Source organism: Rhinoderma darwinii, chromosome 1, assembly GCF_050947455.1.
Source record: "Rhinoderma darwinii isolate aRhiDar2 chromosome 1, aRhiDar2.hap1, whole genome shotgun sequence".
In the NCBI taxonomy this organism is placed as follows: domain Eukaryota; kingdom Metazoa; phylum Chordata; class Amphibia; order Anura; family Rhinodermatidae; genus Rhinoderma; species Rhinoderma darwinii.
Genome location: NC_134687.1, coordinates 266297526 through 266319980, shown reverse-complemented (window position 1 = coordinate 266319980; position 22455 = coordinate 266297526). Strand labels below are relative to the sequence as shown.

The following is a 22455-nucleotide window of genomic DNA, read 5'->3' as shown; positions in this document are numbered from 1 at the left end:
AAGAATTAAAGCAAAATGGAGGTGACATTTACAATTTTTTTTGCATAAATTCCATTATAATAAATTTTTCCTGTAACACATAATGTTTTACCAGAGAAACACGAATCAATATTTATTGCCCGGATTCTGCATTTTTTAGAAATATCCCACATGTGGCCCTACAGTGTGCTACTGGACTGAAGCACAGGCCTCAGAAGCAACGAAGCACCTATTGGTTTTTAGAGCCTTCTTTTTTTTTAGATTATATTTTAGGCACCCTGTCGTTTTAGCGAAAAAAAAAATACACAAGGAATAAAGGAGAAAAAGCCACCCAACATTTGTAAAGCAACTTCTCCAGAGTACAGAAATACCCCATATGTGGTCATAAACTGCTTTTTTGGGCAGACGAAGGGAAGAAGCGCCATTTGTCTTTTGTAGCGCAGATTTTGCTGGACTGGTTTATCTGCACCATGTCGCATTTGCAAAGCTCCTAGTACAGAGGAAACACTCCAAAAATGACTTCATTTGGGAAACTAGATGACTTGAGGTATTCATCTAGGGGTAAAAGTGAGCATTTTGACCCCACAGATGTTTGATAGATTTTATCAGAATTGGGCATTGAAAATAAAAATTTTGATTTTATTTCCAATAAGACAGAGCTTCTGCTCAAAATGTTTCATTTTCTCAACAAATAAAAGAGAAAAAAAATCAACTTCTCCATAGTACGGAAATAACCCATATGTGGTCATAAACTACTGTCTGGGAACAAGGCAGGGCTTGGAAGGGAAAGAGCGCAATTTGACTTTTGCAGTGTAGATTTTTCTGGATTGTTTTCTGGGCACCATGTCGCGTTTGCAAAGCCCTCATTTTGGAAACGACACCCCTCAAGCTGTTCCCCTAGCAGTGTAGTGAGCATGTTAACCCCACAGGTTTTTTCCAGAAATTAGTGTGCACTCGATGTTTCAGAGTGAAGATGGAAATTTTTCCATAGATATGCCATTTCATTGTCCAATATGTGGTACCCAGCTTATGCCACCATAAAAAGACAGTTCCCTAATAATTATTATGCTGTGTTTCCCGGTTTTAGAAACACCCTACATGGGGCACTAATCTTTTGCCTGGACATCCAGCAGGACTCAGGAGTGAAAGAGTACCATAAAAAATTGAGGCCTAATTTGGCGATTTACAAAGTATTGGTTCACAATTGCAGGGCGCTGATGTGAAATAATAAAAGAAACCCATGAGAGGTGACCTGATTTTGCAAACTTTTTGAGCGTGAATTTTGCTTGGTAGTAGTTTTCTGTGAGTATTGCTGGTATTTCAGTTTATAATGTGGGGGCATATGTAAATTGGGCAGATTACATCAGGGACACAGTCAGGTAATATAATAATGGAGTAAAAAAAAACAATAAAATAATTCATAGATGTTATGCTGTGAAGCAATCATTTATGCACAGGCCAGTATCGCACTGATAAATGGTGTTCTTTCTTATCCCCCTTTTGGTACACACTCTGCACCTTTGCAGTTTAGGGAATTTTGCTGGAAAGCGTTGTCCAAGTATATTACGAGCACCCTCACTTTCAGCAGATGTTTGAGCCCTCCCCTTCCTGGTGCCCTAATTTTAGGGCCTTGATAAATTGCATAAAACAAAAGAAATCTTCCCCTCGAGCCAGGACATCTGCATATTTTTTTCTTTCCTGACTTATGGGAGTCTAAAGACAAGGTGACCAAAAAACAGCAATTTTGGTTTAGTTTTGTAGTTCTTTTTTATACAGCGATCAGCATGTGTTATAAATGACATGTTAAGTTTATTCTGTGGATCAGTAAGATTCCGGCGATACCAAATTTATAGCGCCCTTTTATGTTTTACAACTTTTTGCACAATAAAATTGAAAAAAAATTGCCTATTTTTTTCTGTCGCAATGTTATGAGAACCATAACGTTTTAATTTTTTTAGTTGATGGAACTGTATGAGGGCTTGTTTTTTGCGAGATGAGCTATAGTTTTTATAGGTATCGTTTTTAAATACATGCAACTTTTTGATCACTTTTTATTCCAATTTTTGGAAGGCAAGGTGACCGAAAAACAGCAATTCAGGCATTGTTTTTCAGTTTTATTTTTACAGCGTTCGCTGCGCTGGATAAAAAGCATACTATTTTTATCGATCAGGCCTTTTTTTTTTAGTCCCACTAGGGTACTTGAAGGTCTTTTGGGCCTAGGAGTCTTCCATACTCGGCAGACCGGGATACCAGTGTTAAGCCTCCTGTTCCATTGCTGCCTTTGGCACCCCGGCGATCTCGCCGCTTGGGTGCCGTTTGGCTACAAACACCTTAAATGCAGAGATTGCTTTTGACCGCTGTATTTAAGGGGTTAATGGCAGGGATTGGAGCTTTCTTCGGTCCCCGCCATTACAGCAGGGTGTCAGCTGTAACATACATCTGACAAAAGCAGCTGATAGCACGGACTCAGCTTCTGAGCAAATGCCATCCATTTCCATGACGTATACTAACGACAAAAGTCGGAAAAGGGAAAAAAAAAGTTTTGAATAGAGGGACAACAGAAGTCTAACATACCAATATTTCAATGTTTGTATTCGTGTATTCCATGAAAAAAAGTCACATCACCTTTAGTCATTGCTGTAATCTTCCAGCATGATGATAGCTGTCAGTTTGTATTTTTAATCAATCTTTGTAATTAGAGATGAGTGAACTTATGAAAAGTTCGGTTCGGCTGGTTCGCCGAATTTCATGAAAAAGTTCGATTCGGACCGAACTAGTTCTGTCCGAACCTGTAATTCAAGAAAGACCCTAAAAATCGTGTATAACACTGTTTAAAAGCCCTAGAAGCCCTGTATAACACTCTTAGGTCACCCATGAGTGTATCCAAGTACTTTTGAGCTGTCTTTAAGGCAAAGTTAGTGTCAAAGTTACGCCAACATGTATGGCTATAGCAAAACGGATGGGACACGGTGATAACTAACAGAAACCACTGCACTTGCGCATGTTGTATGCTTAATGCATTGTTAAAAAAGGTACAAAAATTAACCATTTTTGGCGGCAGATGCCTGCCAGGGTTCATATATATAAGGTGGTAAAAGAAGAGGCAATGGCTTTTGACAAGCCCTCAAGAAATTTACCCTTTATGGTGGCAGATGCCTGCCGGGGTTCATCCATACATGGATGTAAAAGCAACAAGCAATGGCTTTTCACAAGCCCTCCAAAAATGTACCCTTTTTATTGGCAGATGCCTGCTGGGGGTTCATCCATACATTATGTAATGGCGGAAGGAGGTGAAGGGAACAAGTGAGCCCTAATCTACCCACCGCCCTGTCAGGGAACAAACAAGGGAAGGGGCAGTAGCCCACGGAACACCGTGAGGGAACGGAGTGGTGAACGAGCAGTCAGGATCAGGATGTAATGAAGTATACAAACGCAGAGCACGAAGCAGGAAGCAAGCCGGGGGCAGAGCGAAGCAGGATAAGCGGAACTGAAGCAAGGCTGAAGCACGGCAGAAGCAGGCTGGAGCAAGGCAGCAGTGGGGCCAGGAAACCAGAAGAATAACAAGCAATGAGGAAGAGAAAACGGCAGGTATAAATGGACAGGGGGCGGAGCTAACTCCGACTGACCAGACCGCGATAGGCTCTCCCACTCCTGAGCCTGCCACCCTGATTGGTGGGAGCCGGTGTCAGTCTAAGAGGTCTGGCCTCAGGTGTCGATTGATTAATCCTGGGAGTATCCACAGACGTAGTGCCTGGCAGATCCTTTACACATGGATGTAAAAGCAACAAGCAATGGCTTTTCACAAGTCCTCCAGGCCTGCTTGTAGCAGACGGCAGTGGAGGTGTATTGGTGGTAGTAGAGGTAGCCAACGGACAGCAAGGGTGTTGGTAGTAGTAGTAGCAGCACATTAAAACAGACTGGACAGTCACAGGACAAAGCCCTGTGGTGGGGCTGGCCTCAGGCCTGCTTGTAGCAGACGGCATTGGAGGTGTATTGGTGGTAGTAGAGTAGAGGTAGCCAACGGACAGCAAGGGTGGTGGTAGTAGTAGTAGCAGCACATTAAAACAGACTGGGCAGTCACAGACAAAGCCCTGTGGTGGGGCAGGCCTGCTTGTAGCAGACGGCACTGGGGGTGGATTGGTGGTAGAAGTAGTAGCAGCACCAACAGCGGCACATTAAAAAAAGAGTGGACAGGACAAAATCCCGTAGTAGCAGGCGGCAGTAGCAGGCGGCAGCAGCAATGTCAGATCTAATCAGTGGCATCAGACACAGGGGTTTTAAAATCCTCACCGATCCACGCTTGATTCATTTTCAGAAACGTGAAATTTTCCAAGCTGTTGGCGGACAATCTTGTTCGCTTAGGGGTGACGAAGCCCCCTGCCGCGCTGAATACCCTCTCTGATGCTACACTGGAGGGTGGACAAGACAGTACACCCATGGCAAACTGGGCCAGTTCTTGCCAATGATCCAATCTGCTGACCCAGAAGTCCATGGGGTCTGGGATCAGGATTTCTGACGGAGAAAGGGCACAGTCCAGGTATGAGTGAACCTGGTTGTTTAGGTGCTGGTGATGGTGAACATCCCTTTGGTGACTACGATGTGTGTCAGGTCGGGATATTGGATGTAAAAATGTTGTTATCATATTTTCCAAACTGAATTGGCTGCTGCCGCCGCCTATTGCAGAGGTAGCTCTGCCAGAGGCGATGGAACGATGAGACAGTGGGGAGCGGAGAGTGGCCCCCCCGGTCAGACATACTTGCAGCAGGTGTTTGCCATTTGAAAGCCGTGACAATCTCGCTGCATAGCTTCTCTCGATAATAAGCCAATTTTGCCTCCCTCTCGGAAGGCGCAAAAAACTCCCCCATTCTGGCTTTATACCGACGGTCTAAAAGTGTGGCTATCCAGTACTCATCTCTTTGCTTCATGCTAACAATACGACAGTCAGCGCGCAAGTAACGAAGCATACAGCTCGCCATCCTGGCCAGCGTTTCAGAGGGCCCGGTTGGTTCCATCTCCGCCCCATACTGCCATGGTTGTACATCATCAAGGTCGTAGTCAGACTCGTCATCATCACTGTCATGTTGTGCGGCTGCCTCATCCCCTATCCATTCCTGTGATTCCATCTCCAAATCCAGCTCCTCTTCAGGTCCTTTTTCCTCATCCTCCTCCTCAACATCCATAGCCAGATGTGATCCTTCCTCCATCCTTTGCTGAATCATCGCTGTGAGCGTTTGCTCCAGAATGAATATCAGCAGCATAACATCGTTCATTCCGCTAGCGTCACGGCTCACAAATCGTGTGGCCTCTTCAAAGGGCCTCAAAACGCGACATGCGTCTCTAACCAGCTGCCAGTGCCTGAGCTCGAAATTACACTGGCTCCAAACGCTGCCCGTCTGCTGCATCAGGAAATCATTCACGGCTTTCCGCTGTTCGTACAGACGGTCCAACATGTGCAGGGTGGAATTCCAGCGTGTTGGAACGTCGCAAATCAGGCTGTGTTCTGGGAGATTGTTTTGACGCTGCAAGTCCAGGAGGGCGTGCTTAAATGCATACGAACGTCTAAAGCGAACGCAAACCCTCCTGGACATGGCCAGCACACCCTTCAAACCAACATATGACTTTAAGAAGCGTGTTATGACCAGATTGATCACATGTGCAATGCAAGGAGCGTGTGTCAGGTGACCTAGACGCAGTGCAGCCACAACGTTCTTGAGGAGGAGACAGCCAGCGTGCGATTTCCTCCTTGATGCACAGCAGCAGCTCCTGCCCTGTGTGGCTTTTCTCGCCCAGGCTCAGCAGGTGTAAGACAGCGTTGTGGCGCTTCACCTTGCACCTATGAAAAGAGGAGGGAGGAGGAGTGGAAGATACGCTGTGTCCTGTCGGGACGGGAAGACCTCCATTGAGGAGGGCAAGGAGGAGGAGTAGGAGGAGGAGGATGGTAGGCGCCTGGTGTCCGGAGTTGAACCAGAAAGATACAAGCGTGGAGGTGGTAATGCCTCGCATTGCTGCGGTGGTGCATCGGACTGCAAAATATTGACCCAGTGGGCCGTGAAAGACATGTACTGTCCCTGCCCATAGTTGCTGTTCCACGTGTCGACGGTGGCATGTACCCTGCTGCACACGGATAATTGCAAGGACTGGCCCACATTTTCCTCCACGTGCTTGTGCAAGGCAGGGACAGCTGTTTTGGAGAAGTAATGGCGGCTAGGTATTCGCCACCTAGGCTGAGCGCACGCCATCAATTGCTTGAAGCCGGCGGAGTCGACCAGGTGGTACGGCAGCGACTGCACCACCAACAACTTAGCCAGGTGTGAATTAAGCCGCACGACAAATGGATGACTGGGTATATATTGTTGCTTATTGGACAATGATTCCGTAATGGATAACTGACGGGATGTAGGAGGAGCACTAGATGACAGTGATGATGATGATGACAACGAGATGGTGGATAAGGCCTGGTTACTACTTAGATGACAAAGACTCGGAGCAGCAGCAGCAGCAGCAGCGGCAGAGGGGTCTTCATTAGATGTAGTACATGATGGTGGGGCATGTCGATTGTCCCACATGGCCTTGTGATGCCGCTCCATGTGTTTACGTAGAGCGGTAGTTCCTACATTGCTGCCCTGCCCACAACTTACTTTCTGCTTGCAGATACGGCACTGTGCCATGTTTTCATCCTCCGGAAAGGTACAGAAAAATTGCCACACGGCAGAGTACCTTAAAGAGTTAGTACCACGTCCACCACCACCACCACCACCACCACCACCACCCGAGCTTGCCCCTTGTCTGGCAGGCTTTTTTCGGGAGCCTACACCAGTAGCAGCAGTGTCGCCGTCACCGGCTCCTGAGCTGACCCTACCGCTGCAACGTTTTGCAGATTTACTTCTGCCCCTACCTCGGCTTGGCTGTTTATCACTGCCAGTGCCGCCACTACTACCCTGATGAGCCCCTTATAAAAGCTTATTCACACACTGGCTTGGCAAATGGCAATGAATGCGAATTTCTATCAGTCACTGTGCACTCAGGGAATGCTGGGCGTTGTAGTACTACAAAGGCGGCCTGTATTGCAAGTTGGATGTTAACCCATGCAACGGGGATGAGCCCTTTATTAAAGCTTATTCACACACTGCCTTGGCAAATGGCAATGAATGAGAATTTCTATCAGCTACGGTGCACTCAGGGAATGCTGGGCGTTATAGTACTACAGCTGCCTGCCTGGATTGCAAGTTGGATGTTAACCCATGCAACGGGGATGAGCCCCTTCTAAAAGCTTATTCACACACTGGCTTGGCAAATGGCAATGAATGAGAATTTCTATCAGCCACGGTGCACTCAGGGAATGCTGGACGTTGTAGTACTACAGCTGCCTGCCTGGATTGCAAGTTGGATGTTAACCCATGCAACGGGGATGAGCCCCTTATAAAAGCTTATTCACACACTGGCTTGGCAAATGGCAATGAATGAGAATTTCTATCAGCCACTGTGCACTCAGGGAATGCTGGGCGTTGTAGTACTACAGCTGCCTGCCTGTATTGCAAGTTGGATGTTAACCCATGCAACGGGGATGAGCCCCTTATAAAAGCTTATTCACACACTGGCTTGGCAAATGGAGAATTTGTATGGCACTTTGGATGTTGAGAGTAGACTCCCGCTGTAGTGGATGAGCCCCTTCGATTGCTGGATTCCTGGCTTTTAGATTCCTAAAGCTTTCCCTTACTGCACAGAGATGCTATCCCTACAGCTCCTGTCTCTAAAATGACCGCTGAGCTCCGTGCATAGACTATTATTGCAGGCTTGAGCCCGCCCCTATGCTTCCTCCCGATTGGCTGGGAGAGCCGTTTGCAAGGCATTATGGGGTAGCCTGATATCAGGTGATATTTTGAAATCCTCCATTTTAGATCTAACATGTGGCAGGCGCCAAAATGTAGCCGGGTTCAGTCAAAACGTGTTCGGCCGAACCCGGTGAAGTTCGGATTCGCTGCGAACCGAACTTTTCACGATGTTCGGACCGAAACTGGGTTCGGTTGTCCCGGTTCGCTCATCTCTATTTGTAATGATAATGTCAGTCTCAAAAACATGGGTCTTGAAAAATGAAAAGACAGCACTAAATATTTTTTAACCTCTTGGAGACCGATCAATTTTTGGCCTTGTGGAGACAGCCCCCCCCCCCTTTTTTTTTTTTTTTTAATCTGACATATCTCAATTTATGTGATAATAACTTTGGAATGGTTTTACTTATCAAAGTGATTCTGATATTGTTTTCTTGTGACACATTGTACTTTATGTTAGTTGTAAAATTTGGTCTTTGTAAAAGAACACCAAAATTGAGAGAAAATTTGGAAAAATTAGCATTTTGCTAAATTTAAGTGTATATGTTTGTAAGACAGATGGTACCACCACACAAAATAATGACTAGCTAACAATTCTCATATGTCTACTTTATGTTGGCATTATTTTTTGAACGTCCTTTTTTTCCAAAATTTCCAAAACCTTTTTTTAGGGACAAGTTCAGTATTGAAGTGAGGGGCCTATATATATTAGAAACCCAAATAAGTGACCCTCATTTTTTAAGTTACACCCTCAAGGCACACAGGTGTTTCTTATTAGAAAATAATGCGCAGTGGATAGTGCAAAGTAAAGATTGCAATTTTCCACTGATATGCCATTTTAGTGCGTAACATGTTGTGTCCAGTTTTTGCCACTGAAAACTAATATCTCATAAATTGTTAAGTTAGTTCTCCCAGGTATCGAACTGACATATATGTGGACATAAATTGCTGTTTGGGCACACTGTAGGGCTCAGAAGGGAGGGAGCACCATTTGGTTTAGAGGGGCAGATTTTGCTTGGTAATAGTTTTGTTTTGGTATTTACTTATTTTTTAGTTTATGATGTGAGGACATATGTAAGCACATCAGGGCATAATAAGGTGGTATTATAATGGGGTAAATAAGTAAAAATCCATAGATGTGTGGCCAGTGGCACACTTATAAATGGTGCCCAATCTTATTCTTCTTTTGGATCACACTCTTCACCTTTTGTGTTGCCATATTCTGAGAGCTAGAAATGTTCTATGCTTTTCGTTGACGGAGCTGTGTGGGGGCTTATTTTTTGTGGGTCAATATGTAGTTTTCATTGGTACCATTTTGGGGTACATGTAACTTTTTTTGTGTTTTATTTTTTTTGTATAAACTATTTTTATTATAGTAGACAAAAAGGCAATATCAAACATATACATACATAAGAAAGATACATCCAATATGCATGGTACATTAGCACTGTTAGCCAGTGAACACAAACAGCTCATTCTAACATGACATTTCACATATCATGACATCATCATCAATGTGTAGCAGAAATATAACAATCATGCATGACTACTTATTTCTAGAACAGTTATAGAACAAATTAACCCATGAACAACTGTGATCACAGCTCAGGTCTAATATTTTATCACAAACAACAAAGTCACTACATTGAAATAAATCCCACTCGGTCTCACCATCTTGAGGTTAGTCTATACAGGCTTCAAGTTTCAATCTATAATTCTAAATCTTATCTCTGTAGTCCAACCAGGGCTGCCAAACTTTCAGAAAAGCACTTCTATTTTTGTTTTCCCAACCCGCAAGTTCCTCCAGCCGACATATCTGGTGTAGTTTTGACACAAGGTGTTCACGTGAAGGGGGGGGGGGGGGGGAGAGTCTCTTTCCACTTAGTAGGAATCAGTCATTTAGCTGCTGATATTATAAAAGTGGGGAGATTCCTAGATGAAGGAGAAAAATCCTGAAGAGGCAACTATAGTAGGACCAGTTCCCTCGTGAGGGACATTAAAATAGAACACACTTCTGCAATCAAGGCCTCAACCTCCCTCCAAAAGCACTGCACCTTCGTACAGGAACACCATATATGAGAATTGCTACCCACCTCCTTCTCACATCTCCAACAAGTATTTGAGGGAGATACTTGAATCTTATATAAATATTTTCGTGTTCTATACCACCTTGAGGGTGTCTTATGTAAATTTTCCTGCATTCTGACACACCTGGAAAATCCGTGCGAATGTCGCAAAATGCTAGTTCTCTCCTCCTCAGAAAAAACATACCCTAGTGCCTTCTCCCAAGCTAATATAAAACCTGGAATAGAGACAGATGCGGAAGTAATCAGTTCTTTATATATCCTGGAGAGAGACCGTTTAGGTAACGAGGGTAACAAAGTATAATTCTCTAACCAAGTTGGGTCAGATTTATGTACACCAGTAGAAGTCATCAACTTCTGGCATGTAGAAGAAAAGTCCAATACTTGCAGGCATTTAGGCTGCAAAATATTCAGTTCTCTATGAAGAATCTGCAAGGAAGGCAGCTCTGCTGAGTCATAAAGTCTAGCTAACTTTAGTGAGTGGAGGTGAAACCAAGTCTCCGGTATGTGAGTACATTTCTTATTTACAAGACAAGGTAGAATTAAAAGAGGCATCAACAATGAAAACACATTATTTTGTAGGTGCAACGCCGATGAAGCCCGGCAGACCCTGATCAATCCTCTAGTCATATCGCTCTTCACCAAGGATCTAGAAGGTGTTTGTGTCCCCACCCAAAGATAAGAAGCCAGACCCCTACCCAGCAAATAACGTTCTATATCAACGTGTGTAAGAGAGACATTGCCATTAACTAATTGTGTCCACCTCCCCAATTGTATGGCCCTATAAGAAGTTGGAAGATCCGGCAATGACAACCCTCCAACACATTTTTTCCGGATGAGTTGCGCATATGCGATTCTAGGACGTTTTTTATTCCATAAAAACTCCATTAATAAGCGTTGAAACCTTGAAAAATAATATTTGGGTATATCAATGGGCAATGACTAATATATATATAAAACATGGGGAGAACAAATGTGGTAAGAAAATTATTTCGGCCTAACCATGACATATACGGGACCTTAAGTTTAGATAACAAACCCTTTATTTTATAGTATAATGGGCTATAATTCCGATCAAAAAGCATTTTTGGTGCTGATGTAATTTTTAAACCCAAATATTTCAGTTCCGACTTAGGCCACTTAAAAGGAGACTGTATACTAATGGTCAGAAAAGTATTTTGAGGTAGAGTTATATTCAGCGCCTCCCACTTGTCGTAATTAATCTTAAATTAGAGACCCACCCAAATTCCTCAAAAATCTGTAGAAGTCGTGGGAGAGCGTCCAAGGAGTTAGTTATATATACCAACAGATAATCTGCATATGCTGCGGTTTTATGCTCAAAATCTCCCACTGTAAGGCCTTTAATGATGGGGGTTTGTCTTATATTCAGTAGCAATGTTTCCATTGCAAGTATAAACAAAGTGAGAGACAAAGGGCATCCCCGACGTGTACCATTTAGAATAGGGTAGGAGTCCGAAAAGGTGCCATTCACTTGAATTCTTGCTGTGGGAGTCGTATATAGTGAGAAAATTGCATCTATGAATTGTTGTGGGAAGCCGAATTTATGGAGAGCAGCTTTTAACCCCTTAAGAAAGTCCAATCAATGCAATCAAAAGCTTTTTCAGCATCTGTACCAAGTAGTATCAGAGGTATCTTATTTGTTTAGCAAAATATATGTCATGAATGGTTCTTGCAGTATTACATTTTCCCTCCCTCCCAGGGACAAATCCCACCTGTTCTACTCCAATCAACTTGGAAAAAAAAAGAATTAATACGCGTTGATACAATTTTTGCCCACCATTTCAAATCTGAATTTAACAGGGAAATAGGCCTATAACTACTCCACTTTTCCAGATCCTTACCCTCTTTAGGAATTATCGTGATGTTGGCTTCCAATGTTTGGGCAGGGAAATGTGAACCTTTCAAAATGTCATTACATATAGAGAGGAAATACGGTAAAAGGGTTTGTTTGAATTTTTTATACTAAATAATAGGGAGCCCATCAGGACCAGGGCTTTTCCCATCCGGTATTGACACCAACATTTTGTCCAGTAGCTCTAAATTAAACGGAACCACCAAAGAAGATTGCTCCTGTTCCGTCAAGGAAGGAGCATTAATGGAATTTAAATATTTTTGTATGGCTTCAACATGCGAGACCAGAGTAGACTGAGAAGACTCTCTTTTAATGTTGTACAACTCTGAATAGTATGTCCGGAATTCTTGAGCTATTTGAACAGTATCAGTGAGTTTCCTACCCAAAGTACCCTTTATAGAGGAAACATATGTTTTCCCTCATTGTTGTTTAATGAGATTCGACATCAGCTTATTTCCCTTGTCCCAATGTGCGTATGTTTTATATTTAAGTAATTGAAGGGTACATGTAACAGTTTGACCATTTATTATTAAATTTTTTGGAAAGCAAGCTGACCAAAAACAGCAATGCTGGCATTGTTTCTTCTTATTATCATTATAATTTTTTTACAGTGCTCACTGTATGCTATACATGACATATTAAATTTATTCTACCGGTCTATACAATTACGACGATCCCAAATTTATATAGCTTTTTATATGCTATTTCTAATACCAGTACTCCACGCTTTTGACACAGCTGATTTTAATTAATTAAGGACCTCATTAGTGTTTCTGCTCTTGTGCTCTCAGTTGGCCACTGGGGGCGCATCTAAAGGTGAGCTCATTCAATCTTTTCACTTGTTGTGATGTCTGTTGCTGTGTTGCTGCACTTGTGGAGGGACGTGGCCCAGAGCCAAGGTGGCTTGGCCTGGTAGCACGGGGGCTTCTGGGCCTCTGGGTTGCTCCCTCTGCGGATACAGGATTGTGGTGGCCGGCCATGCGGTGCTGCAATCAATAGAGTAGGGACCCACTTCAAGGAGGTCGCTGTGTTAACAAAAGAATGTTAACAAAAAGACCCTTATGTTCGTGTTTATTGATTAATATTGTGGATGTGCGGTCCTAGTTCCTCACTCATCTTCAATTTGGGTATATGGCTTTTTACATTTTATAGCGTCTGCACAATACAATCACCTTTTTTTTAAATCATTTATTTTTTGTGTCGCCATATTCTAAGAGCCATAACTTTTCTATTTTTGCATCGACAAAGCCTGCACCATCACAACAACGTACAGTTATGTTAATTTGTGCTGACACATTGGCGTTAACGATGTAACGGTATGTGGACTTGCTATAAGAGGTTAAAGTTAATTTTTTATCATAAAAACCTGGTTGACATATGGTCTCAAGCAGATTTGTATGGAGCTGTAATAAGGCGGTGTGCCTCTATGTATGACTCAGATTTTAAACGATTCTGTACAAATACGAAAAATAAATATTTGCTTGCTGCATTGTTTTTCGTATGTGAGGTATTCTTCCCTAGTATAATGGCTTATAGGGGAGAGTGTCTCATGAATACAGCATACAACAGAGCCTGTATAGCAGCTCATGAAGGCCCCGCCATACAAGCTCCATATTTGTCCGTAAGGTAAGTAAACCTGCTGTTTAACCCCTATCTGCACGAGGACATAACTGTCCGTCGTTGCGGGAGGTTACTTCCTGCACGAGGTCGTATAGTTACTGAGTTTTTCCCGGTGCACACTGTCGGCGACAGTGTGCACCGGGAACCGGGAGGTCAGCTGTTGCCGACAGCTGACACTCCCCTCTTGCCGGCCAGCGGTCCTTTGCGCTGATTTCGGCAAATTAACCCCTCAAATTCGGCGAATTTTAGGGGTTTCTAGCATATCGGCAGACCCCCGTCCGAAATCGCGGGGTCTGCCGATAGTTAGTATGGCAAACGGAAGCCAAACAATGGCTTCCGGGTCTGCCATGGACGGAAGCCCTTCAGGACCAACCTTCGGCTGGTCCTGATAGGCTTCCTGTCAGAGTGACAGGAAGTCACTGTGTCGTTCCCGATGCACACTGTCGGCGACAGTGTGCATCGGGAACTTGGAGATCAGCTGTCCCCGACAGCTGACACTCTCCAGTGTTGCCGATCAGCGGCTCATCGCCGCTGATTTCGGCAATTAACCCGTTACATGCGGGGCTCGATTGCGATCTCCGCATGTAGCGAGTTTGTAGCGCATCAGCAGCCCCCATGCAATCGTGGGGGCTTCTGATGCTTGTGATGGCACCCGGGGGCCAGACAACGGCCCCCAAGTCTGCCATGTATGTCAGCCTATGAGGATCAGCCTCTGCTGATCCTCATAGACCAACTGTCAGAGTGACTGTGATGTCACACTGACAGTTGGAATACGTTACACTACCTAGGTAGTGTAATGTATTCTAGCAGCGATCAGAGCTGCAGGTAAAAAAAGAAAGTGTAAAAAGTAAAAAAAAAGTTAATAAAAATGTTTTATAAAAGTGTAAAAATAAAAAGTTTTGTTTTCCTATAATAAGTCATTTATTATAGGGAAAAAATTAAAACGTTTAAAAAAAGTACACATATTTGGTATCGCCGCGTTCGTAACGACCCAAACTATGAAACTATAATGTTAATTTTTCCACACGGTGAACGCCGCAAACAAAATAAACGGAAAACTGTCAGCATCGCTATTTTTTGGTCACCACCCCTCACAAGATATAGAATAAAAAGTGATCAAAAAGTCGCATTTACCCCAAAATGGTACCAATAAAAATTACAACCCGTCCCGCAAAAAACAAGACCTCCCACAGCTTGTTTGACGAAAAAATAAAAAAGTTACGGCTCAGAATAGCGTGTCTCAGAAAATAAATTATTTTATAGAAACTTAATTTTATTGTGCAAACGCTGCAAAACTTTAAAAAACCTATACACATGTGGTATCGGTGTAATCGTACCGACCGGCAGAATAAATTAAAACTTAATTTATTGCGCACGGTGAACGCTGTAATAAATAAAGAATTGAAAGCGCCAAAATCGCTGTTTTTTGGTCACCTTAGCTCTAAAAAAGATCCTGAGGGGCCAAAATGCTCACTATACCGCTAGAAAAATTCCTTGAGGGGTGTAGATTCCAAAATAGGGTGACTTTTGGGGGGTTTCCACTGTTTTGGTCCCTCCGGGGCGTTGCAAACCCGACATGGCACTGAAAAGCAATCCAGCAAAATCTGTGCTCCAAAATCCAAAAGGCGCTCCCTCCCTCCTGAGCCTTGCTGTGGGTCCAAACATCAGTTTAAGACCACATATGGGGTATCGCCGTAATCGGGAGAAATTGCTTTACAAATGTTGGGCGGCTTTTTCTCCTTTATTCCTTGTAAAAATGAAAAAATTATATGTTTCCACAGAAAAATAGGTGATTTTCATCTTCACAGACTAATTCCACTAAATTCTGCAAAAAAACTGTGGCGTCAAAATGCTAACTATACCCCTAGAAAAATGCCTTGAGGGGTGTAGTTTCCAAAATGGGGTCACTTCTTGGGGGTTTCGACTGTTTAGGTACCACAAGACCTCCTCAAACCTGACATGGTGCCTAAAATATATTCCTAATAAAAGGAGGCCCCAAAATCCACTAGGTGCTCCTTTGCTTCTGAGGCCTGTGTTTCAGTCCATTAGGACACTAGGACCACATGTTGGATATTTCTAAAATCTGCAGAATCTGGGCAATAAATATTGAGTTGCGTTTCCCTGGTAAAACCTTCTGTGTTACAGATTTTTTTTTATTACAAATGAATTTCGGCAAAAAAAATTACATTTGTAAATGTCACCTCTACATTGCCTTAATTCCTGTGAAACGCCTAAAGGGTTAAAATACTTTCTGACTGTAGTTTTGAATACCTTGAGGGGTGCAGTTTTCAAAATGGGGTGATTTATGGGGACTTTCTAATATATAAGGCCCTCAAAGCCACTTCAGAACTGAACTGGTCCCTGAAAAAATAGCCTTTTGAAATTTTATTGAAAATGTGAGAAATTGCTGCTAAAGTTCTAAGCCTCGTAACATCCTAGAAAAATAAAAGTACGTGAAAAAAAATTATGCAAACATAAAGTAGACATATGGGGGATGTTAACTAGTAACACTTTTGTGTGGTATTACTATCTGTTTTACAAGCAAACACATTTAAATTTAGAAAAATGGTAATTATTGCAAATTTTTGCTAAAATGTGACTTTTTTCACAAATAAATATTGAATTTATCGACCAAATTTTTTCACTAGCATAAAGTACAATATGTCACGAGAAAACAATCTCAGAATCGCTTGGATAGGTAAAAGCATTCCGGAGTTATTACCACATAAAGTGACACATGTCAGATTTGAAAAAATCATCTGTGTCCACAAGGCCAAAACAGGCTGTGTCCTAAAGGGGTTAATGATAACTAAATATGTGTTTTTATTATACATTGATAAAAATGTATCCACCTCAGCGAGCTGGCTTGGGTCCTAATCTTATTGTTTCCTCCATGATTTAATTTTTAATTGGCCCATTTGTAACATGTTTGCAATTTATTTTACCATATTTTTCTTTTAGGTGTGGCAACATATACATGCAATGCTCCAGATGGAGTATGGAATTCACAAGGACCTGATTTAAGCAACTGCTCATCTCCGTGGATCAGTCATATTGCACAAAAGGTAACCCGTTTTTAGTCAGACATTTATAATATAGCAATAGGTTAATTTATGCAAGAAAATAATATCTAGTATTAAAGACTTAAATGAAAATGCCACTATTAAGTAAAAATTGCATGCTGGATATTACACAGAAATGTATAAATTTAAACTATATACTTCCTGCCTAGGTGTTCACATAGTTGGGGGTAGATGTGAATTCAAACAAATAGATGTCCTGGATAATGCTGGCTATAAGATACCAGTTATCTGAGTCCCCCAAATACTAAGGAAAGCTTTTCTCCTGGGAAAAAAATTGGGCATGTTGAAATCCAGACAGCAAACATTGGGGGACAGTCAGGCTACCCCCCACATTACATTGTTACATTAGCCATTTCAGAGCTAACATGTTTCTCATGTGCATGAAAACATGCAGTCTGGCACAGTGCAGCTGTTATTACTTTAAAAGCATATACATTCAAACATATTGTAGTCCCAACATCTGGCCAAATGTATGTAAACGCCTGAACGCCTATATGAGCTTCTTGGACATTCCATTCCAAAACCATGGGCATTAACCCGTTAATGACCAAGGGTTATTGATGCCCTTGTGTCCAGGTCAAATTTTCCATTTCTGATATGCACTTCTTTAAACAATAATATCTTTGCAACCACTTTGAATGTCACAACTATTTTTACTTTATTTCTATTATGAACAGACAAATCACTAAGGCCCCAAGCACACGAATGTGTTTTTGCGGATGAATTGTGGTCCCATATATTTCTATAGGCCCATGCACACGACCGTGGCTCCCACGGTCCATGCATTGCCCGGGAGCCTGGACCGCAAAAAGATAGAACATGTCTTATTAATGCCGCATTTTGCGGTCCAGGTTCGTTAAAATGAATGCTCACGACAATATGTATGGCCCGTAATTTGCGGGTGGCCGCAGGTCACACCCCGCGGCTGTCCGAGCCGTAAATGACGGCCCGTGCACCCCACTACGGTCGTGTGCATGAGTCCTAAAAATATGAAAAAATTGAAAAACTGGGGGGGAATTTTTAATATATATTCATATATTCATCTATATTATATGTATTTTATCTATATATATATATATATATATATATATATATTTATACATACTGTACAGCTCTGTAACAATTAGTCTTCTTTTCTCTCCGTCACCCTGGATCGCTGTGAGAGGAAAGTGAAGAGGGCTATAAGGCTACATTCACATGGCATGAAAGAAAGGACAATTAAGGCCGTATTCACACCAGCGTGTGCGTTTTGCGCGCACAATAAACGCGGCGTTTTGGGTGCGCAAAAGGTCCGCAAAAGCTCCGTTTGTCATCACCATATGATGCGTGGCTGCCTGATTTTCGCGCAGCTGCCATCATTATGACACTCTGTTTTTATATTTGTAAACGGAAAAGCACGTGGTGCTTTTCTGTTTTCATTCATAGTTTTGACTACTGTAGCGCGCATCACGCGCGGCACACGGAAGTGCGTCCGTGTGTCGTTCGCGGTTTTCAATGGGTGCGTGATGCATGAAAAACGGGCAAATATAGGACATGTCGTGAGTTTTATGCAGCGGACATACGACAGTCTGAATGGCCCCATTGACTAACATAGGTCCGTGCAACATATTATACGTTCGTCTGAATAAGCCCTAACAATGGATCAACTGTCAGTTTTTCATGGCTGTTTTGCATCAGTGTGTCTCAAATTTTTAATCCATTTCCCAGCCGTCTAACCGCCATTTGCCATCCATTTTTCATGGATATTTAAAAAAATGGATGCATTTTATTTGTTAGGGTTTTTTTGTCCCAGCCACCTAAAAACACCACAGTGCCCATATAGATAGTGACACAATAACCCTGTGTATAGTGCCACATTGACCACTGTAGATAGTGCCAGTGCCCACATAGGTAGTGGCCACTATAAATAATGCCACAGTGCCCACTGTAGATAGTGCCAGTGCTTACATAGATAGTGCCACTTTAAATAGTGCCACAGTGCCCACATAGTGTCACAGTTCCCACATAGTGTGACACACAATGCCCATGTAGATAGCGCCACAGTATCCCCTGTAGGTAGTGCCCATATAATGCCACAGTGCCCATGTAGATAGTGCCACACCCCTGTATATAGCACCCTCCCCCTGTAGATAGTGCCAGCCCCTGCAGATAGCGCCATCCCCTGTAGATAGCAACATGCCCCCTGTATATAGCAAAACCCCACCTGCAGATAGTGCCACCCCCTTGCAGATAGCGCCTCCCCATGTAGATCGTACCTTCCCCTTGTAGAGAGCGGGACCCCCCTGCAGATAGCGCCACCCCCTGTAGATAGCAACATCCCCCCTGTATATAGCAAATTGCCACCTGCATATAGTGCGACCCCCATGCAGATAGCACCTCCCCATGTAGATCGTACCTTCCCCCTGTAGAGAGCGGGACCCCCCTGCAGATAGTGCCACCCCCTGTAAATTTCACCATCTCTCCTGTAGATACCAACATCCCCCCTGCAGATAGCGCACCCAGCCCCCAAAAATGGCACTCTCTTCCTGTAGATCGCACCACTGTAGCTCCCTGTAGGAGCGGAATCCCTTTGGCCAGGGATTCCGCTCCTAGAGGATGTCCATATATATGGACAGTGATGTCAGGGGTTAACTCTAAAAGCAGAATCCCCTGCCAGAGTGGGGATTCCGCTCCAGGAGTAACTCCTGATGTCACTGCCCATATATGGATAGTGATGCCAGGGGCTTCTCTGGAAGCGGAATCCCCGGCCAGAATGTCGGCCGGTGATTCTGCTCATAGAGAGAGCCACTATTGTCACTGTCCAAATGGACAGTGACGTCAGGGGCTCTCTCTAGAAGCGGAATCCCCGGCCATGGCGATCTGACACCAGGGATTCCGCTCCTAGAGGGAGTTTAGGTGGTGCTATCTACAGTGGGGGAGTGCAATGCTATCTACAGCGGGGGAGCTGCTATCTACAGGGATTTGGAGCTATCTGCAGGGGGGGTGGCACTATCTAGAGCAGGGATGGAGAGACGTCGGGGCTCCCTCTAGGAGCTGGCTGGGGATTTAGCTCCTAGAGGGAGCTTAAGTGGCGCTTTCTACAGGGGGTTTTGCGCTATCTACAGGGGTTTGTGTGTGGCACAATCTACAGTGGGGGGTGTATTTTCAGGTTCTCAAAGCCCCGGCAGACATGAGAGTGCAACGCTGCTCACAATGAAGCAGCACTTCACTCATTAAACTCTGTTCCAGACTGCCAACAATTGTATACGTGACAACTGCACGGGGCATCAGCAGTTGGAACATATATAGCCATGTGGCAGGTGTGAATGGGTTAATATGGAGTTGGGCCTCCTTTTGTGGTTATAACAGCATCCCCTCTTCTGGGAAGGATTTCCACAAGATTTTGGAGTGTGTCTGTGGGAATCTATGTTCATTTAACCAAATAAGCGTTCAGTATCCCTCCACACTAAACTATGTCTTTATGAACCTCACTTTGTGGGGCACAGTAATGCTGAAACAGGAATGGCCATTTCCCAAACTGTTGCCATAAGAGGTAGAAGCATACAACTGTGTAAAAATATCTTTATATGCTGTAACATTAACCTTTACTGGAAATAAGGGGCTTATCCTTTAAACCCTGAAAAAAATAGTCCCAGGGCATTATCCTTCCTCTACCAAATTTTACAATAGGCACTATGCACTTCAGTGGGTAGCGCTTTCCTTGCATTCTCTAAATCCAGATTCGTCAGTCAGACTTTCTATGTAGTGAAATGTTATTCATAACATAGTGCTGGTGTGCTTTACACCACTCCAGTCGACACTTGACATTGTGCTAGTGATCTTAGGCTAGTGTGCAGCTGCTATGACCATCGAAACCCATTTAATGAAGGTTTTTATCCTGATGTCACTTTTAAAATCAGTTTGTAGTGAGTGCAACAGAGTATAGGCAATTTTTACATGGCACACCCTCAAGGACTCGGTAGCAGTGCTCTGGAGTTTGCACACTTGCAGTTGACCGTGGCAGATCTCCCAGACTTGTGGCAAAATCGGCATCCAAGACACACTTAGGCTGGGTTCACACGACCTATTTTCAGGCGTAAAGGAGGCGTATTATGCCTCGTTTTACGCCTGAAAATAGGGCTACAATACGTCGGCAAACATCTGCCCATTCATTTGAATGGGTTTGCCGACGTATTGTGCAGACGACCTGTAATTTACGCGTCGTCGTTTGACAGCTGTCAAACGACGACGCGTAAATGGACTGCCTCGGCAAAGAAGTGCAGGGCACTTCTTTGCCACGTAATTTGAGCTGTTCTTCATTGAACTCAATGAAGCACAGCTCAAGATTTACGAGCGTCTCAGACGGCTCGCAAAATGCGAGGAGGAGCATTTACGTGTGAAACGAGGCAGCTGTTAACAGTCTGTCTTTTCACACGTAAATGCCTCTCATCGTGTGAACATACCCTTAAAGTAATTGAGGTTTTCAGTATGACCTTTTTTTGAGTGGTCTATTATTCTGAGTGATTATGTGTTGGATGCCGGGCCTTGACTAATTCCTAAACCATATGGATAATTAGGTACAAATGATCTATACAAACATTATTGGTGCATTCCACTTTTTTATAACACATCTTTGGTCATATTCAATCTTCTAGCACGATGCATGTCATTGCCTAGGATGTGGTTTTGGTTCATATTTTATTTTCAAAGGCACTGTTTTTGCTGATGGGTATGTAATGCAGTGCTGCTTATTAGTATTTATTTGCATGTTTAAAAGTTTTTTCACTGGGGTAACATTGTAATTTTTAAAAAAGACACAAGTGCAACAATTTCAACTTATTTATTCTACAGTGTAGATCCAGGGGATGGAAAGGAGACGCAATGAAGTACTGTAGCTGCCAATTGCCTACCTTTTTAAAAAAAAAAAAAAATCCTTATTTAATCAAGTACAGAGCAAATACAATCTAACTATGAACATGTCTATTATTATCTATTGAAGAATTGAATTCTTACAATCAATTATTCATAATAAAAAAAAATTATAAAAAAAGAATCGATGGACAAAAAGAGGAAACTTGTATTGCTAGTTAGACCCTCAATTTCTTCGTGAATGTATACCCTCTGGTTCACATCAGCCCCTCCCTCCTCTGTTTATTCCTATTTATTAAGGGAGGGAATTTAAGAAGCAAATATATATTTTCCCCTTTTTTTACTTCTCCTTTCCCCACGGATACTCTTTACTAGTCTAAAACCACCGCCCACCCCCATATGGTCAAACCCAACTTACCACATCAGTTTTTCACTATATTCATGGAAGGATTGGAACTATATACCTTGGGGGTAATTTATTAACCTTTCTGGCATAGAAACATTGCAAAAGGGACCAAAACGTTCGGCCTGTTTGTGCCACCCTTGTCACTTATGTGAAAAGGGGCATAGCTTTGTGGAAAGGTTGCCTGGCCACTGCGGCCCGACAAATTTATTATAATTTATGCCAAAAATTTGCATAAATTATAGTTGAAATCTACATTAGCTCCTAGCAGGCGTAGATTTCACTCTGTGGGTCGTAGCAAGGTAGAGGCAGGTGCTAGGCCCCTACCTTGCCCCCCGATAAGATTACCCCCTCAACCTCACTGAATAGTTAAATAAATTCAATAAAATGAAATTTGAAAACAATTATACTCCCCTCTTTGCTCCTCTTCTCCCCTCCAGCTTCCTCATTATTCCAGCGCCAGTCATACAAGGACCTGACGCCCGGCAGTGTCAGGACGTTCTATGCAACACAGCCGCGTTAAAAAAACGCCCACGAAAAAGAAGTGCACGTTGCTTCTTGAGCCATTTTTGGAGCCGTTTTTCATATATAGAAAAATAGCTACACAAACGGCCGCAAAAAACACTGGGAAAAAACGCGAGTTGCTTAAAAAACGGCTGAAAATCAGGAGCTGTTTTCCTTTGAAAACAGCTCTGTATTTTCAGAAGATTTTTAGTAAGCGTGTGAACATACCCTA

At 43.1% G+C, this 22455-nt stretch overlaps 1 protein-coding gene across 9 annotated transcripts in view; it reads left to right on the top strand.

Annotated features, from left to right (window-relative positions):
* Positions 1–22455, top strand: part of ADGRL3 (adhesion G protein-coupled receptor L3) — a 2099109-nt gene that overhangs the window by 702225 nt on the left and 1374429 nt on the right. For all 9 annotated transcript variants that reach the window (XM_075863876.1, XM_075863871.1, XM_075863866.1 and 6 more), the window contains exon 9: positions 16347–16450. In XM_075863876.1, the coding sequence (XP_075719991.1) occupies positions 16347–16450 (104 nt within the window). The remainder of the gene's footprint in view (positions 1–16346; positions 16451–22455) is intronic.